Here is a 26033-nt window from a genome sequence, read left to right as displayed (position 1 = left end):
GCATGATGGAGGGCAATTGAAGGTAAGATGCAGTGTTATCCCTGTTGCTTTAAATGTGGCATAACTATCACAAGACAACCTGTGTGATACGTGCAGCCTGAGCAGAAACAGAGAGTACCAGCAATCTTGCAGAGAAGCCTGTGTGTGCTTCTAAAAGGAAGCTTTGAAACCACTGTGCCTGCAGTTAATTTGTAACTGTTAGGGACTGTGCAAGACACTAACACAAAGGTTCTGCTGTGAAACGTTACCTGTGTTCAAGCCCTATGGCCTTCATCAGCTGGCAAGATTTGGCTGAGAGTCCTCCAGAAATGGAGATTCCAGTTCTGCTTTAAGCATTAAGTGATACAGAGCTCACTGTAGATTTACTCTGGTCCCCTTTCACCTCCATTTGGTGCAAATGCCACCAAACACCTGCACCAAACACCAGAATAAATATCACTGATGGGCGGAGGGGGATTCCTCCACCACATCTCATGCCTTGTTGCATGCTAGAGGCTTGAACTGGGAACATTTGGGTTCCCTAGGCAATAGGCTGTTCTACCAAATGAGCTAAAAAGGACCTTGCTCAAACTCATCTTGAGTAGTCGTTAATCTCTCATTAGACACAATGACTTTGAACACTAAAGGCTTCAGTGATTTAAGGTAAATAAGCAACTTGTAAGCACTTGACCTTTGATTTTTTTTGTGTGTACAACCTGTTGGACTTCAATGCCTGGCTCTGTGACTAGAGCTGGACTCCAGGCTCCTTTCCCTTCAGCTCTCCTGCTGTCTTGCTTCCTTAGCTCTTCTGTTTGTGTTCCTCCTTGAGCCATATTGGGTAAACAGTAACACCCTGGCCTGACAGCAGCTTCCTGCAAACTTCCACTGACCTGGAGAACTAGACAGCCAGTCTGCGGGACCCAGGGGAAGGGGCCTTTCCCTCTCCTTGAGGCTGCTGCAGCAGCTGATAAGTCGCCGTTCTGATGCGTTTGTCTTTCTTCACATTCAAAGAGCTTTGGAGCCCGCAGTAAATTATTTTTTTCTTTTACAATCCTGTAGGATTTGAAGGGTGTTTTTGTAGGATGGGATCCACATTGCAAATCACCTTCCCAGCCCAAAGGAAGCTGACATGCCAAGCTCCAAGGAAAAACATTCCCTGTTGACAGAAAAGACAAAGCACTTATTCTCTCCATGAGCTTAATCATAGAGCGCGCAGGGGTCATTCCACTACCAGGTATTTCTGTGTGTAGCTGGTCCCAGGGCTAGATGGGTGAGGAAGCACAGATGCCTCCATTATTGCTCTAAAAGGGCACAATACACTTGCCTCTGGTCTGCAAGTGGTATCAGTTAAGATTGGCAGCCATAGGTTTAAGATGGAGCTCCTTCTTTAGGGCATGTATTATTTTGGAGGAAGGTGTCTTTACCTTCTATACTTCAAGAAGGTACATCTCCACTGGACTTTTTTATGTGGAGATAGCTGATTGCCAGTCAAGTTGAGGTGGTTCACATTTTTTGTAAAGGCTGGAATGGACATACTATACGTTCCAAGCTGCAAACACACCGTGAGTACCACTCCTAGCCTTTAGAAAGGCACGCGCTATCTTGAGTTCATTAGCACCATGCAAAAAATAAAGGCAAATGCAGACAGATCTAAAACTTCCCAACTCTGCTGAACTGTACAGTGAAAAATCTGCCTTCCAGCTTTCTGCAAGGGGTTCACCACTGAAATGCAGAGGGAGTCTGTTTTCCCACTGTTTCATAGAAAGAGCTTTTCCCAGGAATGAAAAAATCAGAAGCCAGTGCAAGAGAAGACAGATGGGCACCTGACACGATGGAGGTTTGCCTTGTTGTCCCTTTATTCAATTATTCTCCAGGGCTTAAGGATCTGAACTGATTTTTCCTCTTCTGCTTTAAAGAGAGATTTTCACACTTGGAAAATTAAGGCTTTGTGCACTGGCTTGCTAGCTCCATTTGCACTTCGCAGTACTACTATACTACTAGTGCCTGATTTCATGCCTGTAATTATTTTCTTCTCCATTCCCAGCTGACCTTTCCTCTGCTGGTCAGACTGAAGCTGTACAATGCATGTTTAAGGTTTCAGGTTATACAAGGAATAGTCTGGCCCTGATTGTCAGCTGTATCCACACTGGTATCCTCTACTCAAGAGTAATCCCTCAGGCTCCCATGAGCCAATGCATGATTAAGAATTGGGACTGGGTCCTGTGAACATATAGCAGTGTGAGACAAGGGGGAAAGGAGTGCTATGATGGAGGGAAACCTCTTCATAGGCTGATTGAAGTACTCATCTATAGAAACCCCAGCAGTCTGGGGACTGTGCTGTGTGCCAGCAGTCTCATTGTTTTATATGCTCTATTCTGCAGAGCACGTGAAATAGAATCACCCTTAAAAAAGCAACACCCTAACTTTTCAGTTTCTAATGACTGCACAAATTATGATCCAGAGACAAGGCATGCTCTGAGGATTAACAGCCTCTTGCAACTCGGGCCATAAATGCTTTTCGGGACTGAATCATCAATCATAAGCCAGAAATTGTCTTTTGGCCAAAGTAGCTATTGCTTAATTGCAAAGACATTTTTAACCACTCTATGCAGATTTCCAACAGTGATCATAAGAGAATAGCTTAATATATCTCAGCTTCAAATTAAGGCTGAAACTCATGCTCAGAGATAGTGTAATTGTAGCCACTGGCTTGAATTATATGAATTGGCAATTCAGGTGAGGACTGCCATTAAAAATCAATTAGAAATCAGATGCAATTTTTAGACTATACTATATAGATTCCTATACCATACTCATTATTTGAGCCTCTGAGCACAATGCATTAAGCAACCTAACTAACATCTATCACCTAAGCAAATAATGGAGTTTTTTCAGTTCAGTGTCTGAATAATAAAAAAGGCAAGATAATTCAGTTTGGTTTAAACAGAATCAGCAACTTGTTTTTCCTTGTGAAAAGAAAGAATTCCCTCTGGGTTGTATTTGACCAGCCATAATGAAGTGGATTATTTCAGTTTGGGGTTATTTCATTTTTTTAAACCTTTTTTCTGTCTATTATGCCAATTTTAAATGCATGCAGCTCTGAAACAAACTGTTGGAACATTCATTTAAAAAATGAGAAAAAAATCTATTGTTTTTGGCTCAAACTGTTCACTAGTTTTAGTTTTAATTTATAAATAGTTTCAATCCCCTCAAAATTCCTTTTTCTCAGTTAATTTGCTATTTGACAAATACAATGTATCACCCACCAGAGTTCTTGCCTATTGCATGTTTCCTGAAACTCCTGGTAACATCACTTCAGCAGTGGCAAAGAAATTCAACTGGCCCCACTTGCATGTTTTTGTGCTATCATCCTCTTTGCAAAGGTGCTAATTCCTTCCTCCATAACTCAGCCGTGTCCCTTTTCCCCCTTTTAATGCAAATGCTTATGAATTAATTTCCTTTTGTTTTCATCGCAGCTAATATGTCCAAGAGCAAGGTTTTCCAGTGAGTGGAAACTAGCCAAGTTCCACAACTAGCTTAACTAGGTCTTTGCTTTTAAACCATTATTGTATTTTATACTCCCTATAGTATGGATTAGCCAGAGTTCGACATTGCAGAAGAGTCAAACAGGATTAGCACCCACAGACAATTATTGAAACATAGTATATGAATGCAGCAATGGACAAAATGGACTATGAGTCTTTAAAACTTATTGTTACAACCTTTCGTGCTGTGCTACAAGAGCTAACTGTGCTTTTCTTAATATTAGTTTAGCACAAGCCCTAAGAGTTCTGATCTGGACCTCAAATTCCTCAGGATTTATGGTAGAGGGTTGATTAGAACCAGTGTAGTGTGATAAAAGCTAATGAGAAATTCAGGTGTGTATCTAAAATTTTCAGATGTCAGGGGCCTTCTGAGCTTAGTTTTTGGCTCTGATTAATAGCCTTTCCTTAAGACTTCTTTCAGCCTCCCAACTCCAAAGTACATATCTCCTTATAGACCAGCACTGAGGATGGATCAGTCATTTCCATTGTTGTCATAGAACAGAAGCTGAAATTAAATGATTTGAATTGAAAAGACTCCTTTATGGTTTTTTGGTCTTTGCTTCCTATTCTGATGCCTCATATAAGCCACAGCTTACTGTGGCTCAGAAAGCATGCAGATGGGGCTTTAGAGTGCTTCCGATTAGCTGTTTGTGGTGGCTCCCTATACGTGAATTTTGCATCATTTGCCTTTGCCCAGTGACCCAAGTGCCTTTTACAAAGCTTTATCATTATGTTTCTGGCCTTTCTTGATACACACAAATTGCTGTGTCAGCATATTTTCTGCTTGTGTATTCAGGTGACTGACTCAGATACTCCTTGTGGTCCTCTAGGAATCCTGCTGGCAGTTCAGCAAGCTAAAAACTTAAACTAAGTAATCTGTAAAAAAAAAAAAAAAAAAAATCCACTTTGCTGCATAACCCTTAATCCTTGCTCTCTCACACAGACACCCACGCTCATATTCTTGGGAGTGAAACTCTTTCCAGTGGTAGGTGGAAGGAATTCTGCCTGCAGAAGAGATCTGGTTTTTATTTGAAGATTAATTCCCTAGAGCCACAGTAGCACTTGTGTTTTTCAATGACATGCTAAGCAAAGATTAATTGCACTGGCCAAGAAGCCAATATTGATATTCCCAAATGAATTCATACTCATATGAGAAAAAACCCAAACCAGGTGAAAAAATATAAGACCATGCTTGGGAGCTCTTTTGCCACCTGAATTTCGCTTTTGGAAAGAAAAGAGAAGCCCAAGCCTTATTTCCTACGTGCTCAGTGTTTTTTGTACTGCTCTGAAGGTCATAAATGACCAACACCAAGCATCAGCAGGAGAAGTAAGTATCTGGATCTAATAAATATCATGATGAGGAATATACTAACCAGATTCTTGAAAGAAAAATGATAAATATGCAATCTCTTCCAATCTTAAGAAGTATCCAGCTTTAAAAACATCCATGAAATATGCTGGAATACTAGAAACTAAAAGCGAAAATACAGAGAAGACCTACCCACATCATACTCATCTAGCATTGATTAACTAAAATATTCAACATGACAGTCCCTTCTCCCATGATTTAATTTCAGCCCATTCTAAGGCAATAGTTGTTAGTAGTGCACAACAGTGCAGTGGTTGGATATTAGTTTTAAGTTCACAGAATTGATCTGTGCAGTTTTGAGCAAAATGAATCTCCCAAGAGAACCAAAGAGCTGTGTGCTTGGGACAGGGTACCTAGGGGGATGGCTCTGGGGCTTTTTATCCTAAGCTTACCTCATCAAATCCTCCTCAGTATTAGTGGAACTGGTCAAAAATGAAAGGGAAAACATGGAGCATGTTATTCCATCTGTCATTTTTTTCTGACTTCCCTGAACAGCTGCCTGTATACTGGAGGGAAAAGTGTCTGCTTCTTATTGAAACCTCCATTTTTACAATTTTCTAAACAAAGCCAACAAGTGTTGCCATCATGATCAAGGACCACTGTAGGGCCTTAAGAAATGAGCTCCTGGGATCAGTCCATTAAATGCCTTTCTGCCAAAACCTAGACTATTTCACAGTTCCAAACCTTTCAAAATTAGACCCTAATCATGTTTCTTGCATTTGAGATTGGACCAAGGTGAGGGTGAAAAAGAACAGGTGCAGTCTTTGCGCATTGCAGTACAACTCTGCAGTCTGCAACTAGACTGTAATAAACAAAGCACACAGTTTATTGCAGGGATATTAACTCATGTCACTGGGAATTCTGCTACAAAGGATGTGTTGAGTACTATAATCTCAACCAAAGTCAATGAAGGTGGGTTAACTGCGATCCTGTCGTTGGGGAACTGTCCAACAAAAGCACCTCCTGAAAAAACATTGCAGCCTCAACACTGCAAGCCTTCCAGGGGAGCAACTACACCCAGGGCCAGAATATAATTTTTCTTCTCCCCTCAAAATGTTTCTACTCATGAAAGTAGGAAGAGGCCCCAGAAGTCCATTAATAACGTTGCCATCTTGATTTGATAACTGTGTACAGGGTTATTTCATGCAATACTCTAGAACTCTTGGTTTAGAGATGATACCTTTTATTACACCAACTACAAAAACTGCACCAAAAAAAAAAGTTATATTTTGCTACAAACTTTTGGGAACAGATGCCCTTCCTCAGGTTCAGGGAAAATTAAAGATGGTAAAAGGTCCCCATAGGTAGAAAAACTTCATTTTTGCACAGAGGAAACTGAAGGTGGATGGCTGTTCTTCTGGGTCCATGAGAGTGTCTTTGTGAGTTGCTTATGCGTTTATGCAGAACCATGGGGTTGTAGAGGATGGTATAGACAAACGGCATTGGTAGAACTTCAAATGAAATGCATATATATTTGCTTTCCAAAGCATCTAATTAACATTTCAACTGCAAAAGGAGAAGAAAGCAGAGCCTTAAAGGTTAAAGAAACCCTATGTTTTAGGATATGCATAAATGAACTGAAGGGGTTCAGGAAGGAATATACAGCATGGGACAACAGTATTCATTTTTACTGGTCACAAAGAATTTGGCCACTGCTAAAGGCCAAACTATAGTGATCCATGTGTTGGTAATTACAAATAATATTCATCTCAGATTTAGCCCATTTTGGGTAGCAAAGTATTTATTTGAAGAATGATCTCATTTTCCCTTGAGAAAATTCGTCATTCATAAGCATTTTCAGAATGCTTTGGGAGCAGGAGTTTCAAACTGCTGTGGGTTATTCCCAGGCTCTTTGTGTCAGCTATTCACTGTTCATCAGATGTGGCACTTAATATTAATTTGTAGCAAGAGATCCCAGCCAAAGATGGGGGAACGCAGGTTGCTATGCTGTGTGCAAATGCATAGCAAAAACACGGTTTCTGCCCCACAGACTTTACAATTCAAGTCAAGCATGTTTGCTCATCTAAGTTACGTAGTGCAGTATTGGCTGAGTAGTTTCTGAACCTGCTTAGCAGGAAAATAAAAGCAGTGAAAAATTAACACCCTAATTCCAATAGAAATTTAGTAGATAAATGGATGTTCTAAGAGAAATAAAATATATTTTCGTGGCCCTCTGGTGGTTATCAAAATACCTTCAGTTCATAAACCATAAAGCCCCAACCAGCTCAGAACTCAGAAGAATAGAAGCTAAACGTGTTTATTGTTATTTTTGAGTTAACTTTTGCTGGAGCAATTGCAGCAAATGCAGAGAAAATCATGCAGATATGCAAGGTCAGCAGACCCATCCCTTTGTCAGTGTTAAACAGATCCTTCTAGTCTGTTTTGGAATATCTCAGGTCTTGAGACTTCTTTCACAACCTTTGAAGGGTATCCCTGTATGCCATAGCTCTGAAAAATTGTGGTACATGAGCATTTTCCCTTTGGCAAGTTAATCCGGGTGAAGCAAATCACTAGTTAGCTGGGTAATTATACACAGTCCTTTTAGGATGCTGGTGAAAGTATAACCAGCTTTGAAGTTTGGGTCAGTATACTACTTTCCAACTCGGTATGACAAAGCAGCCTTCAAATACAAGGTACCACCACCATCCTGGAACAGGGTTTTACTGATGGGAAATGCTGGAGCAGAGTGCCCTGCCTGATGCCACACAGCAAATATATAACAGACACTATTAGTGGCTGGGAGATGTGATTAGAGGCCATAGCCTCTGACCTATGCTGCCTCCCAGGAATGACTGATATTAATGGTGGGCAGCTCCTCACGTGCCTAAGGAAGGGATACCACAGTGTGGGCTTGTTGTACCAACTCAGGTAGGCTCCTGCAACACAACACCAGATCATTGAACAAGTTATTTCTTTCCACTGATGGGACAAGTCCACAACATCTCAATCTATTACTGTCTCTTGCAGATATCAGGAGCCCGTTTGTTAAGATTTTCCATGAGCATCCCGACGTGATCTATGTACTGAATGTTACAGAAGTGGTGGTTGTGCCCTGCCGAGTCACTTCACCAGATATCAGGCCCAAGCTTTTCCAGGTAAGTGGAAATTCCAGATCAGCCGAACTCTTTAGAGATGTAGATAGCCAACACAAGGTGGCAAACATGCTGGGCCAACTAACTTCCAGGAAAAGGGCAGCAGGGACAAAAGAATAGCGATCCATCTTAATCTGCCTACATTCTTCACATAGCTGTATTACTGAACCCCACATGTGGCCTGTCTTTGTTAGGATGGGTTTATAAATATTAGTTTCTTTCCCTTACTGGCTAACTATTCTAAGTATTTTGGCAAAGAGAGATGATAAGAAGTCATTTCTCTTGAAAGAAAATATCCTGTGAAGGGTTTTTCTATCTCAATGAAAATTGTTCACTTTATAGCCTGCTCCTTCTTGACTGTCTTTCTGTTTTATTGCACATTTTGCAATCAACTGAAATGAAACTGTTTCCATGGATCACAGGAGTACTTTCACCTGCTTATGCCAAGATTAAATTTGGTGCAAGGATCCTGAAACCTTTTCCACAAGAAATATAGAGGTGAAGGTTTAAGGCCATTCAGGCCTAATGGAGTCTCTCCATTCAACTTCAGGGGACTTTAGATTGAGTCCATAGAGAAGTCTGTAGCAGAGCGAGCGATAGTACACAGAGCATCTGTCTCCTGTACTCTAAATATTAGCATGTGCGTCTGTCTTACTATCCACTGAAAACATACAGTGCTATTCCCCTGGCTTTACCCCTCTCAGTCTTCTGCAGCCTGCCCTAAAGGGACCTCTCTTTGGCACAAGAGAGGAGTTATTTTTCCAAGTCTTTGCCCTCTCCTGAGATGGTGCCCACCAGGGGCCAATCGATCCTGGCCTGCATGGTGGCTTTATTGATACAAATGCCTGCCTTGATGTTGCTGCATTGATTGCATCTGTTCAGAAAGCAGAATATAGACATAGACTCCAACTCTAGGGCATCTTGGTGGGGGAGGGTGTCCTGAGTGCCTGTTAATTGCCACGTGCTTCCTATTTCTAGAAGGCAGCCACCACCTGAAATGAAGGTGATGCTCTGATTCTTTCCACCAGAATCAATGGCAGACCTCAGGTGTTGTTAGTGGGAGCAACGCTCTTGTTCCATACTTGGTGGGTAGAGATTAAAATGAAGGAGTGTAGAATTGGGGGTTGATCTTTCTCACTTATGCCTTTAGAGCTCCCCCCTCACTACCCTGACTCAGAAAAACTTCCCCAGTTGCTCCCTCTTGGCTAGGGAACTGTCCTATTTCGGTTCACTTAACCTGTGGATTAGAAAGCCAGAGTTGTCCCTGGAGTATCTCTACTGATTTTAGTTGGATTGCTCCAGGCTGAATACAGCCCTATAACCCTGGCCCAAACAGACTTCAGGCTTCGTGCCCCTGTTTATGGAGTATTATCCCATTTGAGGCAGTCTGTCTCTGCCAGTTATTTCTAGGTTCAGAAATGCGTATCCTTCATCTTGCTACAAGCTGGGGACAAAGGAGATGAATGAAATTGCAGTGTGCTTCCTTGAATGGCAAAGGAGTCTCACCCAAGGATTTTCCCTCTTTAGGGCAGGGCGGATGGGTGTGGGGAAGTGGAATTTATAGCCCAGAAGGAAGGTGCCGGCAGGTCAGGGAGACGTTGCTGTCAGAGAGGATGCATCCACTTATGTAGGTGTGTGTTTACCTAGGGAGCACATCATACCATCCCAAAGCACCTTATATGGAAGCCCGGCTCGTTGTTTTTCCTTGTCTGGGAAATTCAGACTGCCGTGTGGAGCCACAGTGGCTGCTTCCTGCACAGAGAGGAAGCTATGGGGTGGAGGTTGGGGCAGGGGATCTGAATAAAGCGACCAGACAAATTTAGAACATCCTTTTCCAAATTTAATCTCCGATAGGCAATAAACTTCAAAGAACGGAAAAATATGGCAATTCCCCTTCATGTGGCAGGGAAACTTTTTGTTTGGTTGTTTAAATATATTTTTTGAATATTTTATGAAGAAATGTAATATATGTGCACTGCTGAAAGGCATCTCTGGAGCAGGACTATTTTTTTCTCCCCATCTCTTAGCCATGAGGGACCAGAGCTGCCAAACCATGAAATTCAGCTTTATCACATTTTATTATTCTTGTAGCAAATGTCCTTTTTTCCACCATAAATTAAGTTTCTTATGTTACTATTATACTTTAAAATGATTGCACTCTCTGCCCTTTAAATATTTATGGGAAAGGGTACAGTTTGCAAATACTAAACAGATTCTGGTTAGCTCTACATATTATCTTAGCCATAAGGACCCCGGGGTAGGGCTTGCAGTTTAAGCTTTTATTTTTCCTTATGTGCCTTTCCTGCTGGGCAAGAGGGTTGTCACTTCTAGAACTGTTTAATCACTGAACAGGGACAGCATGAGGAGTGGCTATGTCTGTTTGTCATGGACGGTCCTAACCTTTGCGGACATGAATTCCTGAAGGTTTCAGATCGGCCCCTGTAATGATCCTGAACCTATTCACCAAATCTGAATGTCTTCCAGGGAGCTCTGAAGTCTAACTGGAACCACTTTTTTGAAAGGGAGCTCTTGTCTAGCCTGTCTCTCGTGCTCCCCACTGAAATTGCTACATTGCAATGACAGGATGTGTCTTCGTGCAAAGTCTGTGTCTTGCCATGAAGAATATTTCATAGCAAGTGATCTAAAATGAGGCCAGCTAGCTCAACACCTCAGTTTCATCTCCAGTATTATTTAATAACAGCTCTAATGGCTTGGAGCTGGGATTTGTTCAAAGCAGGAGGATTCCTCGCATATGCTGTGAACTCTCACCCTGCACAGGAGCATCCTTTGTTTGGTGAAGAGCACTAAAGTGAGCACAGTCTAATCATGAAAATAATACCAGGACTGGTGATGTCACTGATGATGTTCCCACTTCCTGGCTTGCAAAGCTCCGTAAGTCTTCCTTGGTGAAGCCTTCATCTTGATTCAGTTTTGAAAGACTTGTAAAAAAACACTAGTTCACTTCTTTTCTCCAGAGGACATGCTGACAGTAAGCGGGAGGAAGGAGTTCTCTTTAAGAAGAGGTTAGTTATCATTTAGCACCTGTAGGTGCTCTTTGGTTGTCCCAGAGCTTTGAGTATATATGCCATCTGCTGGAGCTCCCATCTACCCAAATCCTGCCTGTGAACAGTTTTAGGCAAGTAGTATTGGGGCTGGTGTCTTGTTGCAGCCATAATGGCCCAGAAAAGCAATGAGAAACAAGTTTTTTTTTGGTGGTATCTTTTATTGGACCAACTGTATATTTTGGAGAGGTGTTAGACAAGCTCCTGTGCACAAAGCACCCTTCCTTGGGTTAGTTGGTGGAGCACAGGATGAAAAGGGACCTTTACAGGTAGCCACTGACCCAGTGATTCCCTGGTATTGTGACTGCCTGCTCTCAGAGGTTGCATCTTAAATGTGTCTATTGGCTGGAGCTGGAAATTGGAGTCTGGCCTCCTGGAAGCTATTTCCAGTTCTGTCAGAGACCCCTGATTTCAGACTCAGCAACCCAGTTTAGTCACTCGGTGTCTCTGTTTCCCTGTCTGTAAACTAGGCTGGAATTATGCAGCCCTCTCAGATGTACCAGAACATTTAAAGTTAGGGATTTCTTTATTGTGGGTATTTTTGCTATTTAAATCCAAGAATTTTTGAGGCTGGCTAAAAAATAAATCTCATTTTTCCCCTAGCTAGTGCAAAGCTGGTCTTGTGCTTGAATAGTAACAAATTAATCTTCTCCAACCAAAAAGGATTCCTTTTGCCTAAATGGGTGCTGTGCAGCATATGCAACCTGCAAATGCAGCATACATATTGGGTTCGTTTTTTTCATTAGATTTTCTTTCGTTATTTTTAACTGAATTTTTCTCTTTTCCCACTCCTTTGTCAGGCCAGTGGAACAAGCTGTGATAGCATTCAAGGCAAATTTTTGAGACTGCAATATCTGGGATAGTTCCGAATGTAGAATTTAGCTATCTTTAACACTGGCAAGTCATAACAACAGTGAATTAACCCTAAAAATCAGAGAGGGGTTGGCAAAGAGTGTTTGTCAAAGGAAGTATTATTGAAGCGATGCAAGGAAGCCTAAAACTCTTTGGTCTGTATTTTGTACCTAGCTCCAAGGTGCTAATGATAATATTTTGCACTCAAATGTGTATCTTTTTCCCTAAACATCTCAGAACACTTTGCAAACAGAAATGTATTAAAGACACGTATTTCCAAAGCACATAGGTCAGAGGGCATCAATATATGGCTCACAGGCCAGATGCAGCCCATGTTGCTGGGGGGCTTTACCTGAATCCACACTTGGCCCGGACAGCTTACAGCTGCATCCATGCCACTGCTGCTTCTCCCCATCCTCCTGGCTCTGGTTCAACACAGCCCAGGTGGTTTTGGCAGCATGTCAGCAGCAGGGTGCCATGCCAGGCAGCTGGGATTTGTACGCATGCCACTTCTGCTTCTCTTAGCCCTCTGCTCCCTGGTACAGCATGGACACAGCTTCCAGGCAGCAGAGAGCTGCACCAGGGCCTGGCATCTCCAAACTGCATCTGTGATGCTGCTGTTGCTTCTCTCCCATCCTGCACAGCATGGGTGCAGTTTTCAGCCAGCGGGGAGCTATGTTGGAGCCAGAAAGCTTCCAGCTGTTCCCACACTGCAGCCAGAGGCAGGGGAGGGGGAGCAGAGGGAAGCAGCAGCAGTGCAGACACTGTTTCCAGTTGCCTGGCACCTCCACACTGGCTGGAAGCTGTGCCTGGGCCACAGCTGGAGGGCTGGGAGAAGCGGCAATGCTAGTGCAGCTTCCAACTGCCCGGCTCCAGAGTGGGCATGGAGGAAGCCTTTCTGTGCCACTGAAGTCACCTGGCTTATGCTGGACTGAAGCTGAGTTGTTCCGTGTGGCCTGTGATGCGGAGGAATGTTTCAGTGGTCTCCTCTTTTTCAGGACCCTTTGTCAGTAGAATTCAGATATGAGAAGATGACCTGGGACCCCAAAAAAGGATTTATCATCCCCTCTCCTCCTTTCCACTTCTTCAATGGCCTGCTCAAGTGCATTGCCACAGTAAATGGAAATGTGTCCACATCCTACTACATGCCACAGAAAGTGGGTGAGTAACCACTGTGTGCTGACAAGTGATAGCTATGTTTCTGTTACATAACTAAAGGTTCTGGTACATTATTCCTTGGTTAGCCTAATTCCCAGTTTCATCTTGGTATGTATAACTGGTGTGTATTAGCCATAGGCCCAAAACTGGAACTTTTTGTGTAAACGCCCTCCCCCTGCTTGAGCTTTGGTGGTTCACATCACATGGAATTTGGCTCTGATCCACCCTTGGTTTTGAAAACTTGCCAGGTGTGACAGAACTATAATATTTTACCCAAACCTCTCCAAAGCTTCATTGGTTTGGATAAAGTGGGACCTCAATTCAAACAACCGCTAGTTTGGAATTTGCAAACCCAAACAGTGGCCTCCTTTACCCATTAATGGTATTTACTGAACATGCAAGATCATGGTATAAAATCTCATGAAAATGCTCATTTGCAAACCTCGCTGTTTTTGTTTGGTTTCGGCTGGCACTCTCCCACATACTTTTTCTTCATTACATCTAGAGCTGGGCTCCAGATGTAGAGTTCACATCTGGATTTTGAGGACCCCAAAGATGAGAGCTTTTGGGGCTATGGGTTTTGTCCAAATGCTTTTCTAATAATTTCCCTTTTGTTTTGTATATAGAAGATTTTTTTTGCCTACTCATAAATTCCAAATTTTAATAAGGAAAGTTCATTCTGACATCATTTCTCTCGGGTCATGACATCCTGCTAAACAATTAGCATGTGGCTCAGAACAACAGCCTGGCAAATTTGTCTGGCAGCCAAGTAGAAGTTTTGGAGATCTTTTTTCCCATCACTTAGAGTAATTATTTGTTACTTAACTCACAGAATCAAAGACAGAAAAAACTTTTTAGGTCACCTAGCCCATAAGGGCAACACAAGTCCCTTCTTTTTATTGTTATTATCTTATAGTCTCCTCGATGCCTTACACTCGACATAAGAGTCGTTACTCCTATCCAATGGTGCTCAATGACTTCATTTCAGATAGGGAGCAATAAGGCTGTATTTTCAAAAAGACACGAGACGTTAGAGCTCAGTTTAAAGGAAAGCTGGTTCTCAGAAAGTAGATGTCCTGTGCTTCCTGGAAGTTGGCTCCTTTTTATTTATAAATACTAAGGCCTTCAAAAGCACCAGACTTAAAAAAATCTCCTTCTGCATAGGAATTAAGAAAGGATGGACCTGGGCCATCTCTGTATGTGGTTAATGACTGAGGGCTGGAGCCCAGCAAGACAGAGGAAAGAAAGTTAACTAAATTAATAAAGTCATAGATTTTAAATCCAGATGGGACTGAAGTCTGGCCCCCCACCTCCTACATGCAGCACAGAGAATAGGCTACTCCCTATTTAGGCATTTCAGTAAGTAACCTCATTTTTTTCCAAATGCCGTATCACTCAAGAGCTCCGTAAAGGTCAGTTAATAAATGTAATTTCTTGCCAACTTTGGGGAAACAGCAGATCTTGAAATTTGGGTCTCATCTTACATTTGAAGAGATGTGGCATTAAATTTTACCTTTGACACTTTTTGTTTCAGAGGGTAGAGTACAGGGCCTGGCTCTGAAAGCAAATCCCAGAAGGCTGCTGGTGGGAGAAGCCCTCAGTCTGGAATGCACCGCAGAGACCTTTCCCAATGGACGGATTGAGTTTCAGTGGCAGTATCCCAGAAGGAGTGTGAGTAGATGACAATTCCAGGCTGTCTTTCATTCAATACTGGAGTCAGGCTGGTGGAAATGAAAGATCTGTGATTATGGCTCATTGGACCCCGATGTTATTCTCATTCATCATTCTTAAAACAATCCACAAATGGTTGTGTTTTCAGTTCAAACCAAATAAGAATCTGGATGCTTACATGATATATATATCTGGCTCTCTGGGCTCTTCAAAACTGACCTGCAAAATATCATACTAAATGGGTTCCTGCAAGATGACAATGAATAATAGTTTCTTAAGGGAAAGAATAGCCTTTCCCATGGCAGGACAACCTCTCCTCTTCCCAGCTGACAATGGGATATTCCCAGAGGCAGCCACAAACTTGGCAGATTCTCCAGTTCGCTACCACCCATGTTGGTATTTATGTGGCACGTAACAGTGAAACAGGAGTAAACTGGACTTCCCAAAGTTCACTACTCATCTAGTTCAAGTTTTAAGTGAAAGGTCCTGGGGTCTGTTTATGGCATATAATACGGGGAGGATTCATTTGTGATTTGATTCAGTGAAGTGCTGAGACTTCCTGAGATGCCCTAAACTCCATCAGTCTAAGGCTCAGAAGTTATTAGGTGCTCACTGCACTTTAGGACTGGGCCCTGCCTTTGCTGTGTGTTAAAAAGAGGAGGAAAAGGCATTTCTAAGACATGCCTAAACCTTCTGAAGAAAGAGGAGGATATGAACGAAAACATACTGTAGCCCCCTAAAGTTGATTGATTGGTCAGATTTTGAGGTCTCTTGGTGAAATCAGTAAAAAAAAGCAACAGTAATATAAAATATGCAACCCAAAACCTTGTTTTACAGAATTGTTTTCTTTAAAACCTAGATAAAATATGAGAATATAATCTTCTTTCTATCATTTTTCTTGGAGTCATCCTTTAGAACTCTATGCAGTGGGGATAACGTTCCCTCATAACGTCTAGAGAATCCAAATTCTGTCAAAAGCTTATCAATCTGTAGGAAATTCTGGAGGGCCTTTGTCATTGAGGAGTGGTTGCCAAAGAGATCTTTTTCCTGTTTTCAAGTATTAGTCTTTCTTCTCCAGTCAGCCTGAAATTAAGGAAGAATGAAAATAAATCCTTGTTGGGGAAGTTGAATACCATAGCTGAAAATGTTACAAGCTGTGAATGGGACTGGCTTTGTGGTATGACTACTTATTACCCATCTGCCTAGGCATTAATGAGGGAACTTTCGAATTGTATTAGGTTATGTGTATGCATATCTCCTAATAGACTGCACACTGGAAACTTAGAGAGAGGGCTTGTCATTAGCTTATTTTATAGTATATATAATGCTTTTATAACTCATATGTCTTAACTGAGAGGCTGTTAGAAAGAGTGAACAGGATAAGCAAAAAACTGATTGTACATTTTCCCTTTTCTGATTCCCAGAAGGATTATAAGCCTGTATCAGCATTGGACAGAAGTTCATTGGTGTATAAATGCTCCAGCAATCTGACTATCCCGCATGTTACCATGGAAGACAAAGGCCTCTACATCTGCCGAGTGGTCAATGTAACAGGCCTGGAGACCAGTGCAATGGGGCTGGAAAAAAATGTCACAGTCACAGTGTATGGTAAGGTCCACATCTGCATGACAGCAGTGTCTGGGAACTAGCACTGTTAAGTGTAGGCACATTTAATCTGTCTGAGTAAAAATGGAATCAGCAATGCTACTGGCTAGGATGCAGTCACAAGATTGTGAAGCTGTAGGGCATATACATTGATCACCAGGCAGTCAGGAAGAAATGTCTTCCTCAAAATATGCTATGTAATTATGGGAAGGTCATGTCCTCTGCTTAAACAAATGGTGTTTGTCCCTATCAGAGAAGAGGCACGGCATGTAGAAATACCTTAGCTTGTCCTGGTTTGGTAGTTATGTTTTAACTGTCTCTGAAAAGGCAGTACATTTAGGAAACCCATGGAAGCTGGCATTCAGCTGCTTGGTTGTGAGTTGGTTATATTTGAGGAGGTGGGGACTGAGGGGCAGCATCTTTGTACAACTGCACCAACATTTTGTAAACGGCCCAGCACCCACCAATGCAGCCAAGCTTTCAGTCACACTCAGATAGTTGGGATCTGAACACTTGGGAAAACATGGCTAAACTGGGGTCCTATTTATCCCCTTGATAGTTGGGCCCTTTCAGAGTTCAGGTAGAGATCAGAATTTGCTAATGGCATTGCCCATTAAAGCAAGGCATCTTCGAGTACTGCTGTGTGTTCTCTGAAGCTAGGTGCCACCAGATGCAGCATGATACTGTCTTCTGCTTATTTATACCCCTTTGTATATGTACAAAATTGCAAAGAGAACCACGGCTGCACAGTTATGCAATAAAGCCGTGAGCTTATCACTCCCTCTGACTGTCTGCAGCTTCCCCTCAGCTGTGCTGCTAAAACCCAATCGTCCAGGGCAGCAACCATTTGTAGTCTGGCAATCTTCTATTGTTTGATTTGTCTTTTATCGTCTCTTATAGACAAAGCTTTCCTCCGGGTTTCCTCTAAGAAAAGCACCTACTATGAAGTGACAGCAGGACACAAGTTACTGAAACTGGCTGTGAAGGTGGAAGCCTTTCCCCGCCCAAATATTACCTGGTGAGTCTCATCCAGTCACATGTGATCAGGAATGCAGGACCTTTCTTTCTCAGCTTGCAAAACTGGGGTGGTCTACTCTAAATAATGAAGCTGACACTACTGATATCCAAGTGCTATACTCTACACTTCCACAGACCCCTTGAATGGTCTTGGGCAGGCCTCTTCCCTGCTCTGTGCCTGACTTTCCTTCTCTAGTTACGCAAAGCAATGTGGGAATATAGTCATTCATTCAGTTGTGTGTGCAGAAAACACCTGAGAAGCACCGAACAGGATTGCCATTGGCATCAGCACTGCTGGGGAACATCTTCAAAGGAGCCAGTGCCTCCAAGAAAGCTGTAAGGAACACTCTCTGCACAAAGAGTTCTTCCTCCTTACCTGATATTTTTTTCCTCCCTGCCTCAGATATTAGTAGGGACATTGGCATGCCAGATGGATCTGTTTTTCATGACGGTTTGTCTGCTGCTGCTTTCCCACCTGAAGTCCTAATACACACATAAGTGTTTTCTGTCACAGCCAGCTGGGAGGGATTTGGACTTTAGCTCTGGACAGGAAGACAAGAGCCTAGCAACCCAGAAGATCCTGTTTTCATGCAGTAATAACAAAGTAATAGCAAAGTGAAGGGAATACCAATGTGTGAACAGAATCACTGATGTGTGACACAAAACGTTGCTCAAGCTTTCCTAGGGTATTTCATAAAATCAAACATGCAAATCTCTTAGACTTTCTAATCTGTTCCTTCCTACTAAAAGATAATTCCCAATGTCCAGTGCTGTCTGTAGCAAGAACAAACCCTATTTCTGGCATGTTGCTTCCCATGCATTTCAATCATGAACTCAGGCAATGTTTTCAGAGTTACCCACCTTGGACAGTGGTGGACCATCCTTGGTCCAGTGTCACGTCTATGTCCACATCTCAAACCATTACACACACATAGCATCCTAGCACACAAAGGAGGGAATGGCAGATTGGTCTTAAATATTTGGCTGTAGAGTAACAGAAAAGGGGGGATTTCTTGTCAATCAATCATTGGCTACTCCAACATAACTGTAACAAACCACAGTTTAATAGCCCATGCAGTACTTCAGCAGCCACAGGAAGTAAAGGTAGGCGTGGTCTCCCTTCTCCTTCTCCCTCCTCTTTCTCCATGTTTCTTTGGATAAAAAGGAGAAATAGGGCCCAAGACCACCAGTATTGTGTCCCCTGCTCCATTCCCCGTTCCTCAGTGTTCAGAATATCCCCAACATGCATTGGAGGCCACACTTAATATTATCCTACACTTCGCTTCTTCTGTGCAGAGATTGGGCTGTGTTGGCAGTTCTGTGATGCACTTCCCATTGGCTGAGTCAATAAAGGAGGTCTGAGTTAGAGTCACTGGGCAGCGGGATTGGTGAGCACCAGTGGCTAGTGGTTAGCCTGATTTTGGGGGATTAAATTCAAGGGGAACACAGCCATCTGATTCTGTTTTTTAGAGCTAAAATAGCGACTGTGCCCCTTTTCACCCTCACTATGCTTTGCCCTTTTGGGTCATTCTTTGTGCAGATGGTGGGAGAGGAAATTGCCATTCCTGGTAGCAGTCTGAGACCACCAAAGTTGTCTTCCCCGGGTGTTCTAGGGATGTTGATGTTGGAGGCTTTGCCAGTGGAGTTGTTTGAACTGCTGTACAGGAGACTTCTAAAACTCCCAGAATGAACACAGTCTTGTTTCCTTGGCTGTTTCCTGCACTGAGTCCATTCCGTGCATCCCCTTCAGTAGCACTGACCTGGTGAAGATAGTATCTTGCCCATTAAATAGTTGAAGTTCAGAAGTATCCAATCAGTATTGCATGCTATTTGCAGGTGCCTTTTTCTGTGAGGAGGGGGGAGATTATCCAGGTTCTTCTGCCCTATTCTTTGTCATTTTAAGATCACAGATGCTTCATGGGGAGGAAACAAAGGTTTTCAAAGTGCTTGTCTTAACAGAATAACAATGGGCTCCTATACATGTGCAGGGAGCCAGCTCCGATACTCTCGTAATTCAGCGCATTGGATCAGACTCAATTAATCAAGTCTGCTAGAGGGTTAAAATTAACACGCTCCAGCAGACTATAGCATTACATGTATCAATATACCCATGCTACAAATGGTGGTAGGGCACTTTGAACTAAAGCTTGTTCAATGAGTTTTAGTTCAAAGAGCCCCGCTACCATTTTCAGCACAGGAACACTGATGCACATGATGCTCAGGTGCTTTTAATTAGTGTGGTTTGCTAATTAAAGCACCACCCACCATACCTCCTGGAGCACATGTAGGATGCCCAATGTCTCCCATCCACCGACAGAATTAAATTTTCAAAATGGGCTCAGTTGTTGTAAATTCTTCAGGGCACTACCTTTACCTTATTCTGCAGCTGTGAAGGGTCATGTGTACCTATGGTTATTGTTTGTATATTCACTTAATTTGTTGGTTCCAAAACTAGAGGCTCAAGTTCAGGCCAACCTGTAATTTACTGTGCCTGTTGCAAGGCTTATGCAAAGTACGTACCCCGCTTGTTGGCTTGTTTGTGAACTACTCAATCTGCACTTGCAGATGGTGGTAATTTGTGTCCATCTCAGTTGAGGGAGACAAACTGACTTGTACACTGCAAGTGGCTTATAACTTGCACTTTAAAATTGCTGTTGCTGGTCCAGATCTACAACTGAGATCTGGTCTAGTTCTACAACTGAGAGCGCTCCAAATGCATACCATTCCCATCTCCTCTTTTCATAGTTGCTGGCTGAAAAATGGAAAGCATCTTACAGGATGGTCAGTTCCCCCCCAATGTGGTGGAAATATATATTGTGTATTTTTTATCCAGTCCAAGTCTTAATCTCAGACATTCTCCAAGGCTAATATCTATCTGTTTTCCTGCTGAAAACCAGAAGCTAAAAGCAATTTGCCCTTCTGCCATATACAAAGGCTTGCCTGCATGCATAGCTGACAGCCTTTGATGGGACTTTCCAAACAGGTACAAAGATGGCAAGCCAGTCAAGGAGAACCATACTTGCTACGAACTTGATCCAATGAAGTACAAGCTAGGCATAAGAGATGTGAGACCGAAGCATGCTGGTAATTACACCATAGTCCTGAGCAATGCTAAGCATGGCCTATATGAGAACTTCACTCTCCAACTGGTCGTGACAGGTAAGCACCTGATGTTCCTAAGTATTTCTATTGCTCTCTTGCATTTCTTTTGTGATGCTGCCTTGCCAGGCCAGTAGGCACATTGAATTGTCTGTGGTATTTCTTTCTGCTGATGGATATGATGTTATGCATAGCACTGAAACAGACTGATCAGGTTTTACAGGGTTCAGGCTGGGGCAAGGCAGTACCAGCAAAGGGGTGGTGTGAGGTTCATGAGAAGTGGGAAGGTGAGTATTACTAAATGCAGCCCCAGGCACGGAGGTCCTTTCCCCAGCTGAGTGCATTCCTGAGTGCTCTCCTATGGCTCCCTGCCTTAGGTAAAGCGAGAGAGGCTCTTTGGGCAGAGGAGCACGTGCCTCCAGCCACACCAAGCATTGTGGGGGAAGGACACTGCTGTACGAGGGGCCAAAAGCTAGGTTGAGTGCTCCTCGCTCTGCCTCCATTCCAGCGCCTCCTGTTACTGAGTGCCCAGGGCTCAAATATCACATGCACCAGCTGTTCATGCTACTTGTGACAAGTATGCCATGGGCTGGCCACCTCTCTTCTAAGGAATAGGCCAGATGATCTTTTCACTTGCTGTGGAGCAGCACTGTAATATTGTGTGGGGGGCAGCAATAGTCTGACAGCACACAAAGGAAAAAAAATAAGGAAAATATCTAAAAGCAAACAATTAATCTGGGGAATATACCATCAAGGAGAATGGTGGAAGTTCCATCCAGTGGGATTAAAACCAGTTTAGAGGAAGCATTCCCAGAAGGAAGAGGGAAGAGGGACTGCATTAGCTGAGGGAGCAGAATTAGATGGGTCACTCAGCCTTTCTGTCTCTGACGCCTATTAATTATCCTTCATAGAAATACTTAGCAGATCTGTATGTTATTTATCTAATGGGGCATTTGAGATAAACTCATTTTCAAGAGTCTTGGAAAAACTGCAAACTATGTGACTTGATGTAGGTTAATTTGAGACTGATGGAGAGAGATTCAAACCACACTTAGTCACCATATCTGTGATGTTTTGAAAGAAAGGCCCTCTCATCACACTGTTGCCTACTGCCTCATCACCTCATTCCTGATCCTTTCAGTTCAGTAGCAGAGAGACCAAATCATGAAGCAGAATAGGAGTTTAGTGAGAGTTCACCCTGGTTTCTTTTGGGCTTCCTGAGTTTCAGTCAGGCAGTAAAAAAGATAAAGTTATCAATGCTGGTTTGTTTTCTTTTCAATAGTGAATGGGCTTTTCTCCCCCTTCTCTTTATATTCTTTATACCTAAAAATATTCCCCATTGTGCTGTATAGCATTGCCTGTATGCTGCTGTGCCATGCAACTTCCAGTCATTGTGCACGTTTCATTTCACCTTGCACACGCAGAGCATTGCCTCACAAGCAGGGGAAAAAATGAGGAGACGCCAAGAGTAATCTTGACACCATTGCTGTCAATGGCAAAACTCCCACTGATTTAAGGTGGGCCAGGATTTTACCTTAAATCTTTGTCCCTAAAACTATTTAGGCTGCTCTATCCCAATGACTTCCTTGGCTGAGGCAAACACACCTGCATTGGCAGTGGACTAGGTCTTTCCCACCTCTGATTTCTGTTCTTTTTTGTCATTATGAAGTGCATCATTTGGGTATCAATCCTCGTTGCACAGTTCTAGTTATGAGCTAATTCATCTGGACAAGTTTTGGTTTATATGTTGTTCAGGATGCATTCGCTATGACTGTCTGCAACACTGGGTACTCTGTGGGTGTGGTATGAGTTGCATTGCACTACTTGTTCTGTCTGGATGACTGGAATATTTTAAAGAGGAGAAAATTAGGGATGACAAATAGCAATTGTTGTTGTTGTTGCTGCAAATATGATTGTTTGCATGTGAAAAGGGAATTCAGATACAGAACAGCCATTCCCCAAACATTTACGTAAACAAAAACCTGTTTGCGTGAATGCTTGTGAGAAGCCAAGGACAGGATTTTATTGCAGGTTTCTATTAACTGCTTTGCACGTTTTTCATCTCTTTGTTTCATAAACAACCATTCTCCATCTTGCACTCACATGCAGATCGTGCTTGTTGTTAGCCCTTGTCACAGTTCCACACAACAGAAGGCAGAAGGAATTAATCACAAGTAATTCTTGTGTTGTAAAAAATGCTATTAGCAAACTACACAAAGTCTGACAGCTGCAGGGATGCTCCTAATTGGTAAAGTGCAGACACAAAGATGCAGAGAAATGCATGGGAAAAACAAACAGTAAGTGGGGGTTTTTTGGTAGCCAAAGATTGCCCTAGAAATGTTCGCAAAAATATATGCCCAAAAGTCCAGTTGTCCATAACTGAGTGTCTGAACTTAATGAAGAAATTTGCTCTGCCCTTGGTTTGAATGACACCGCAAATCATCCCTGCCTTTACCCATTGCCTTTGGCTAGTGCTCCTGTCTTGTGCACTTCCACAGCTCATTTTAGCTGAAGTACTGAATTAAAGGGGAGGATTTTTGTGGGCAGAAGTAGATCAAGAAAGACTTTATTCTTGAAGCGTGCTCAGCAGCATCTCCGTGCCTGTCCTTTATTTTCAGACCTGGGCACTTACTGCTTAATCTCCAAAAAATTAAGTGTATTTTTTTTTGTATCTTGCATCTTAATCATGCTGCATTTAAGCTCATAAACCAGTACCCTGATTCTGTCTCTCTAACCATTAATCACCTGGGAAGGTCATGAGCACAAGAATTGGAGAGATTGCCAAGAGCTGCAGTAAATATTCATACTTTGGGCCTCTCCGCCAATATTGTGGCCTGTCCCTAAATTGCAGCCATCACTGGATGGCTAGAAATGGCCATGTTTAGGGAAGGGGCTGCAGGCAGATGTATTGTCCTGCACTTGTAATTTGGACCCAGGAGTTAATACGCTTTGCGAAATTCTTCTTGGATCAGCAGCGAATGCAGTGATCAGAGCTTCAGTTTTACATCACATCTGAAAAACAGCATCTTTAGCCATGCATCATGCTGGGGCACTGGTTCAGGAAAGGATGCCCCCTACTGAGTCCTAATAGCTTTTCCTGTAGGCTTCCCTTAGAGGCATCTTCCATATATAGCAGATACCATAGCAATCAGTATAATTATGGCATGGACTGCACACAGCACATAGAGAAAACACGGTGGTGACAAGTGCACAAACAGGAGCTATTTCCTCCAAGTTGGAGGTGGGTAATGCAGAACATAGCTCCCTATTAGATGTCAGCTCATCACAGGCAGGCACAAGAGGACTGCAGCATGGTTCCCACTGCCTATGTCTAGGAGCCTGTAGGGGCAGTACCTGTTGGTAGGTGTAAGTACCAGCCTGGCTGCAGGTAGGGACTTCATGGGCGAAGAGCAATGGCTGACTGCCGTATAGATGACTGACCACTGGGATTCCACTAGAAACGTCCCTTCAGAAAACAGCTCAGCCCATGCTTCTGGCCTCCCATAATCCTAACACCCCTGGCGTCAGATGGTATCGAATCTCACAGGACGCACACATCCCTTGCGGTCTTGTTGGCTCATTGTGGGACTCTTAGGTCTCTGGGAGGGAGCCCATTGCATTTTCGAGCCACTCCTTCTTTACATATTTACACATCAAACACTGTCCGTGAAGCGGCGGGTTGCTGTGTTTTTGTTTTGTTTGATTAAATTCTTATTAAGAGCCAAAGCTTCAACAGAATAATGTCCTGAAGAATTCAGAGGGGAGGGAGCAAAGAGAAGGGGTGATCCTAGCAAACAGCTGGTGACTGCACATCCAAGCCAGCCAAGAATGAAAAACGTGGGAGAAATGGAGTTATTCCAGGCGAGAGTACAAAGCAATTTTTTTAAAAAACAAAATCTATTTATGGTCAAGCAGGCTGTGTTTCATTCTCAGCTGTGCACTAATAATCTGGATGTATCTGAGCTCTTGCTGAGCTCTTTATGCAGCAGTCAGCAGGCTCTTAAACCATTATATTTTCATGGACGATTGTAGTGGAGACAAAACAAACTCATAAAATGGGACAAAATGACCTTCCGCCATCTTGCCTCTCTCTTCCCTGTCCCTAAGCTCCTTTCCTAGGTTCCTTCTGCTGTTTATTAGTAGGCATTGCATTTTCTTACTGCTGCTGTAGGCAGTTGGAATTACATCCATCATACAGTCTGCCAAGCTACAAGCTGTGGGGTGGTGATAATGCAGTAGGGAATGTGGCTGGAGTAAAGACTGCATGTAAATGCAACATTAAGCACTAGGAATAATCTCATGCGTGTTAGTGTCAGGTCACAAGCTCCTAGTCCACCCACGTGGTGAAAGGTGAAGGGTAAAATAAGGAATGGGTCATGGGAGGAGAATGCATAGGTGTGCACAGATGCACATCAGTGCTATGCTTGCTATGCTCAGTTGTGCATTGCTTAAATGTCACTTCTGCTACAAGGTAGGAGCAGTTTAGCAGCCATGCATAAGGTTATTTCCCAGTCTAGAGTCAACCTGGCTCCCCAACCCCACAGCCCCTTATTGTTGTTGGTTCCAAGTCAGAGATGATGCATGCCTGTGTTTGCCAGTGATGCCTGATGAGCTGCTAAGCACAACACTCTGCACCTGCATCAAGATCAATAAACTCAGGCTGTGCTGGACAACCCTCTCCCCTGCCCCTTGCTCTCTTTGCATCATACAAATGGCACTCCTTAGAGTGAAACGAGGGCCTCAGCCCAGCTACAAGCCCTGCAGGCAATGGTCTGGGGAAAGAGATGAGTCTTCCGGACAACATCAACAAAGTTAGACAGTGCCAGACCCCAGGGGGAGTGAACTCCAGGGTGAAGAGCCTCATTCAGAGCTCTTGGAAGTCACTGAAAAGACTCCCATTGACTTTAATTAGCTTTTAAATCAGGACACATTACATGCTGCTGAAGTCCCTGAGCTTTGACGTTGTTGGAGTGCATTACCAGGCCTGTAGAAACACACATTTTCTCAGTATTGTTGCTCCATTCCAACTAATGATTGGATTGTGTGGACTGTGCCAAATATGTGAAAGCAGGATCACCTCCAATGAAACTACCTATGTCTCCCCTATGTGTCTCTGTCTGCCTACCTGATATCCCTTCCCGCAGTATTGGAGTTACTTGAAAAAAACATCTCTTCTTTGTCCTTTGGGGAAAGCATCCATGCAGGCAAAGCAGAAACAGAATTGGTTGTTTTCCATCACTTGGGCCGGTGAAGCAAACCAGAAACACAGAAGTAAACAATAGTGCTGGGCCCCATCCAAGGGCTGTTTCTGACGACCTGCCATCCGAGTCCACTGCATGGCTTTCTCCTTGTGCACTGTCTGTCCCATACCTTGTTGGGTGGTGTGGGGGGATGTGAGTCAGGGTTATTTATTGAGTCGGGGTTGAGAGGACATTTGGTTTAAAATACAGAACCTCAGTAAAGAAATCATCACAAGTGATTTCTGTCCATCTTTTCCCTTAGAAGAAAATATCAATCCCCAGACAGAGCAGGGAGGGGTGGCTACTGAGTTTACATGAACTCTGTGAAAGAAGCAACAAGTGGG

At 43.1% G+C, this 26033-nt stretch overlaps 1 protein-coding gene across 2 annotated transcripts in view; it reads left to right on the top strand.

Annotated features, from left to right (window-relative positions):
• The window catches only part of LOC149858158 (vascular endothelial growth factor receptor kdr-like), a 172807-nt gene that overhangs the window by 64679 nt on the left and 82095 nt on the right, over nt 1–26033 (top strand). For both annotated transcript variants that reach the window (XM_090060162.1, XM_090060161.1), the window contains exons 4-9: nt 7861–7988; nt 12898–13060; nt 14592–14728; nt 16153–16336; nt 17234–17351; nt 20334–20509. In XM_090060162.1, the coding sequence (XP_089916288.1) occupies nt 7861–7988; nt 12898–13060; nt 14592–14728; nt 16153–16336; nt 17234–17351; nt 20334–20509 (906 nt within the window). The remainder of the gene's footprint in view (nt 1–7860; nt 7989–12897; nt 13061–14591; nt 14729–16152; nt 16337–17233; nt 17352–20333; nt 20510–26033) is intronic.

Source organism: Crocodylus siamensis, chromosome 8 (genome assembly GCF_052110815.1).
Source record: "Crocodylus siamensis isolate JL-2025a chromosome 8, ASM5211081v1, whole genome shotgun sequence".
Lineage (NCBI taxonomy): Eukaryota > Metazoa > Chordata > Crocodylia > Crocodylidae > Crocodylus > Crocodylus siamensis.
Note: the sequence above shows the minus strand (reverse complement) of the source record. Positions and strands in the feature narration are given on the sequence as shown.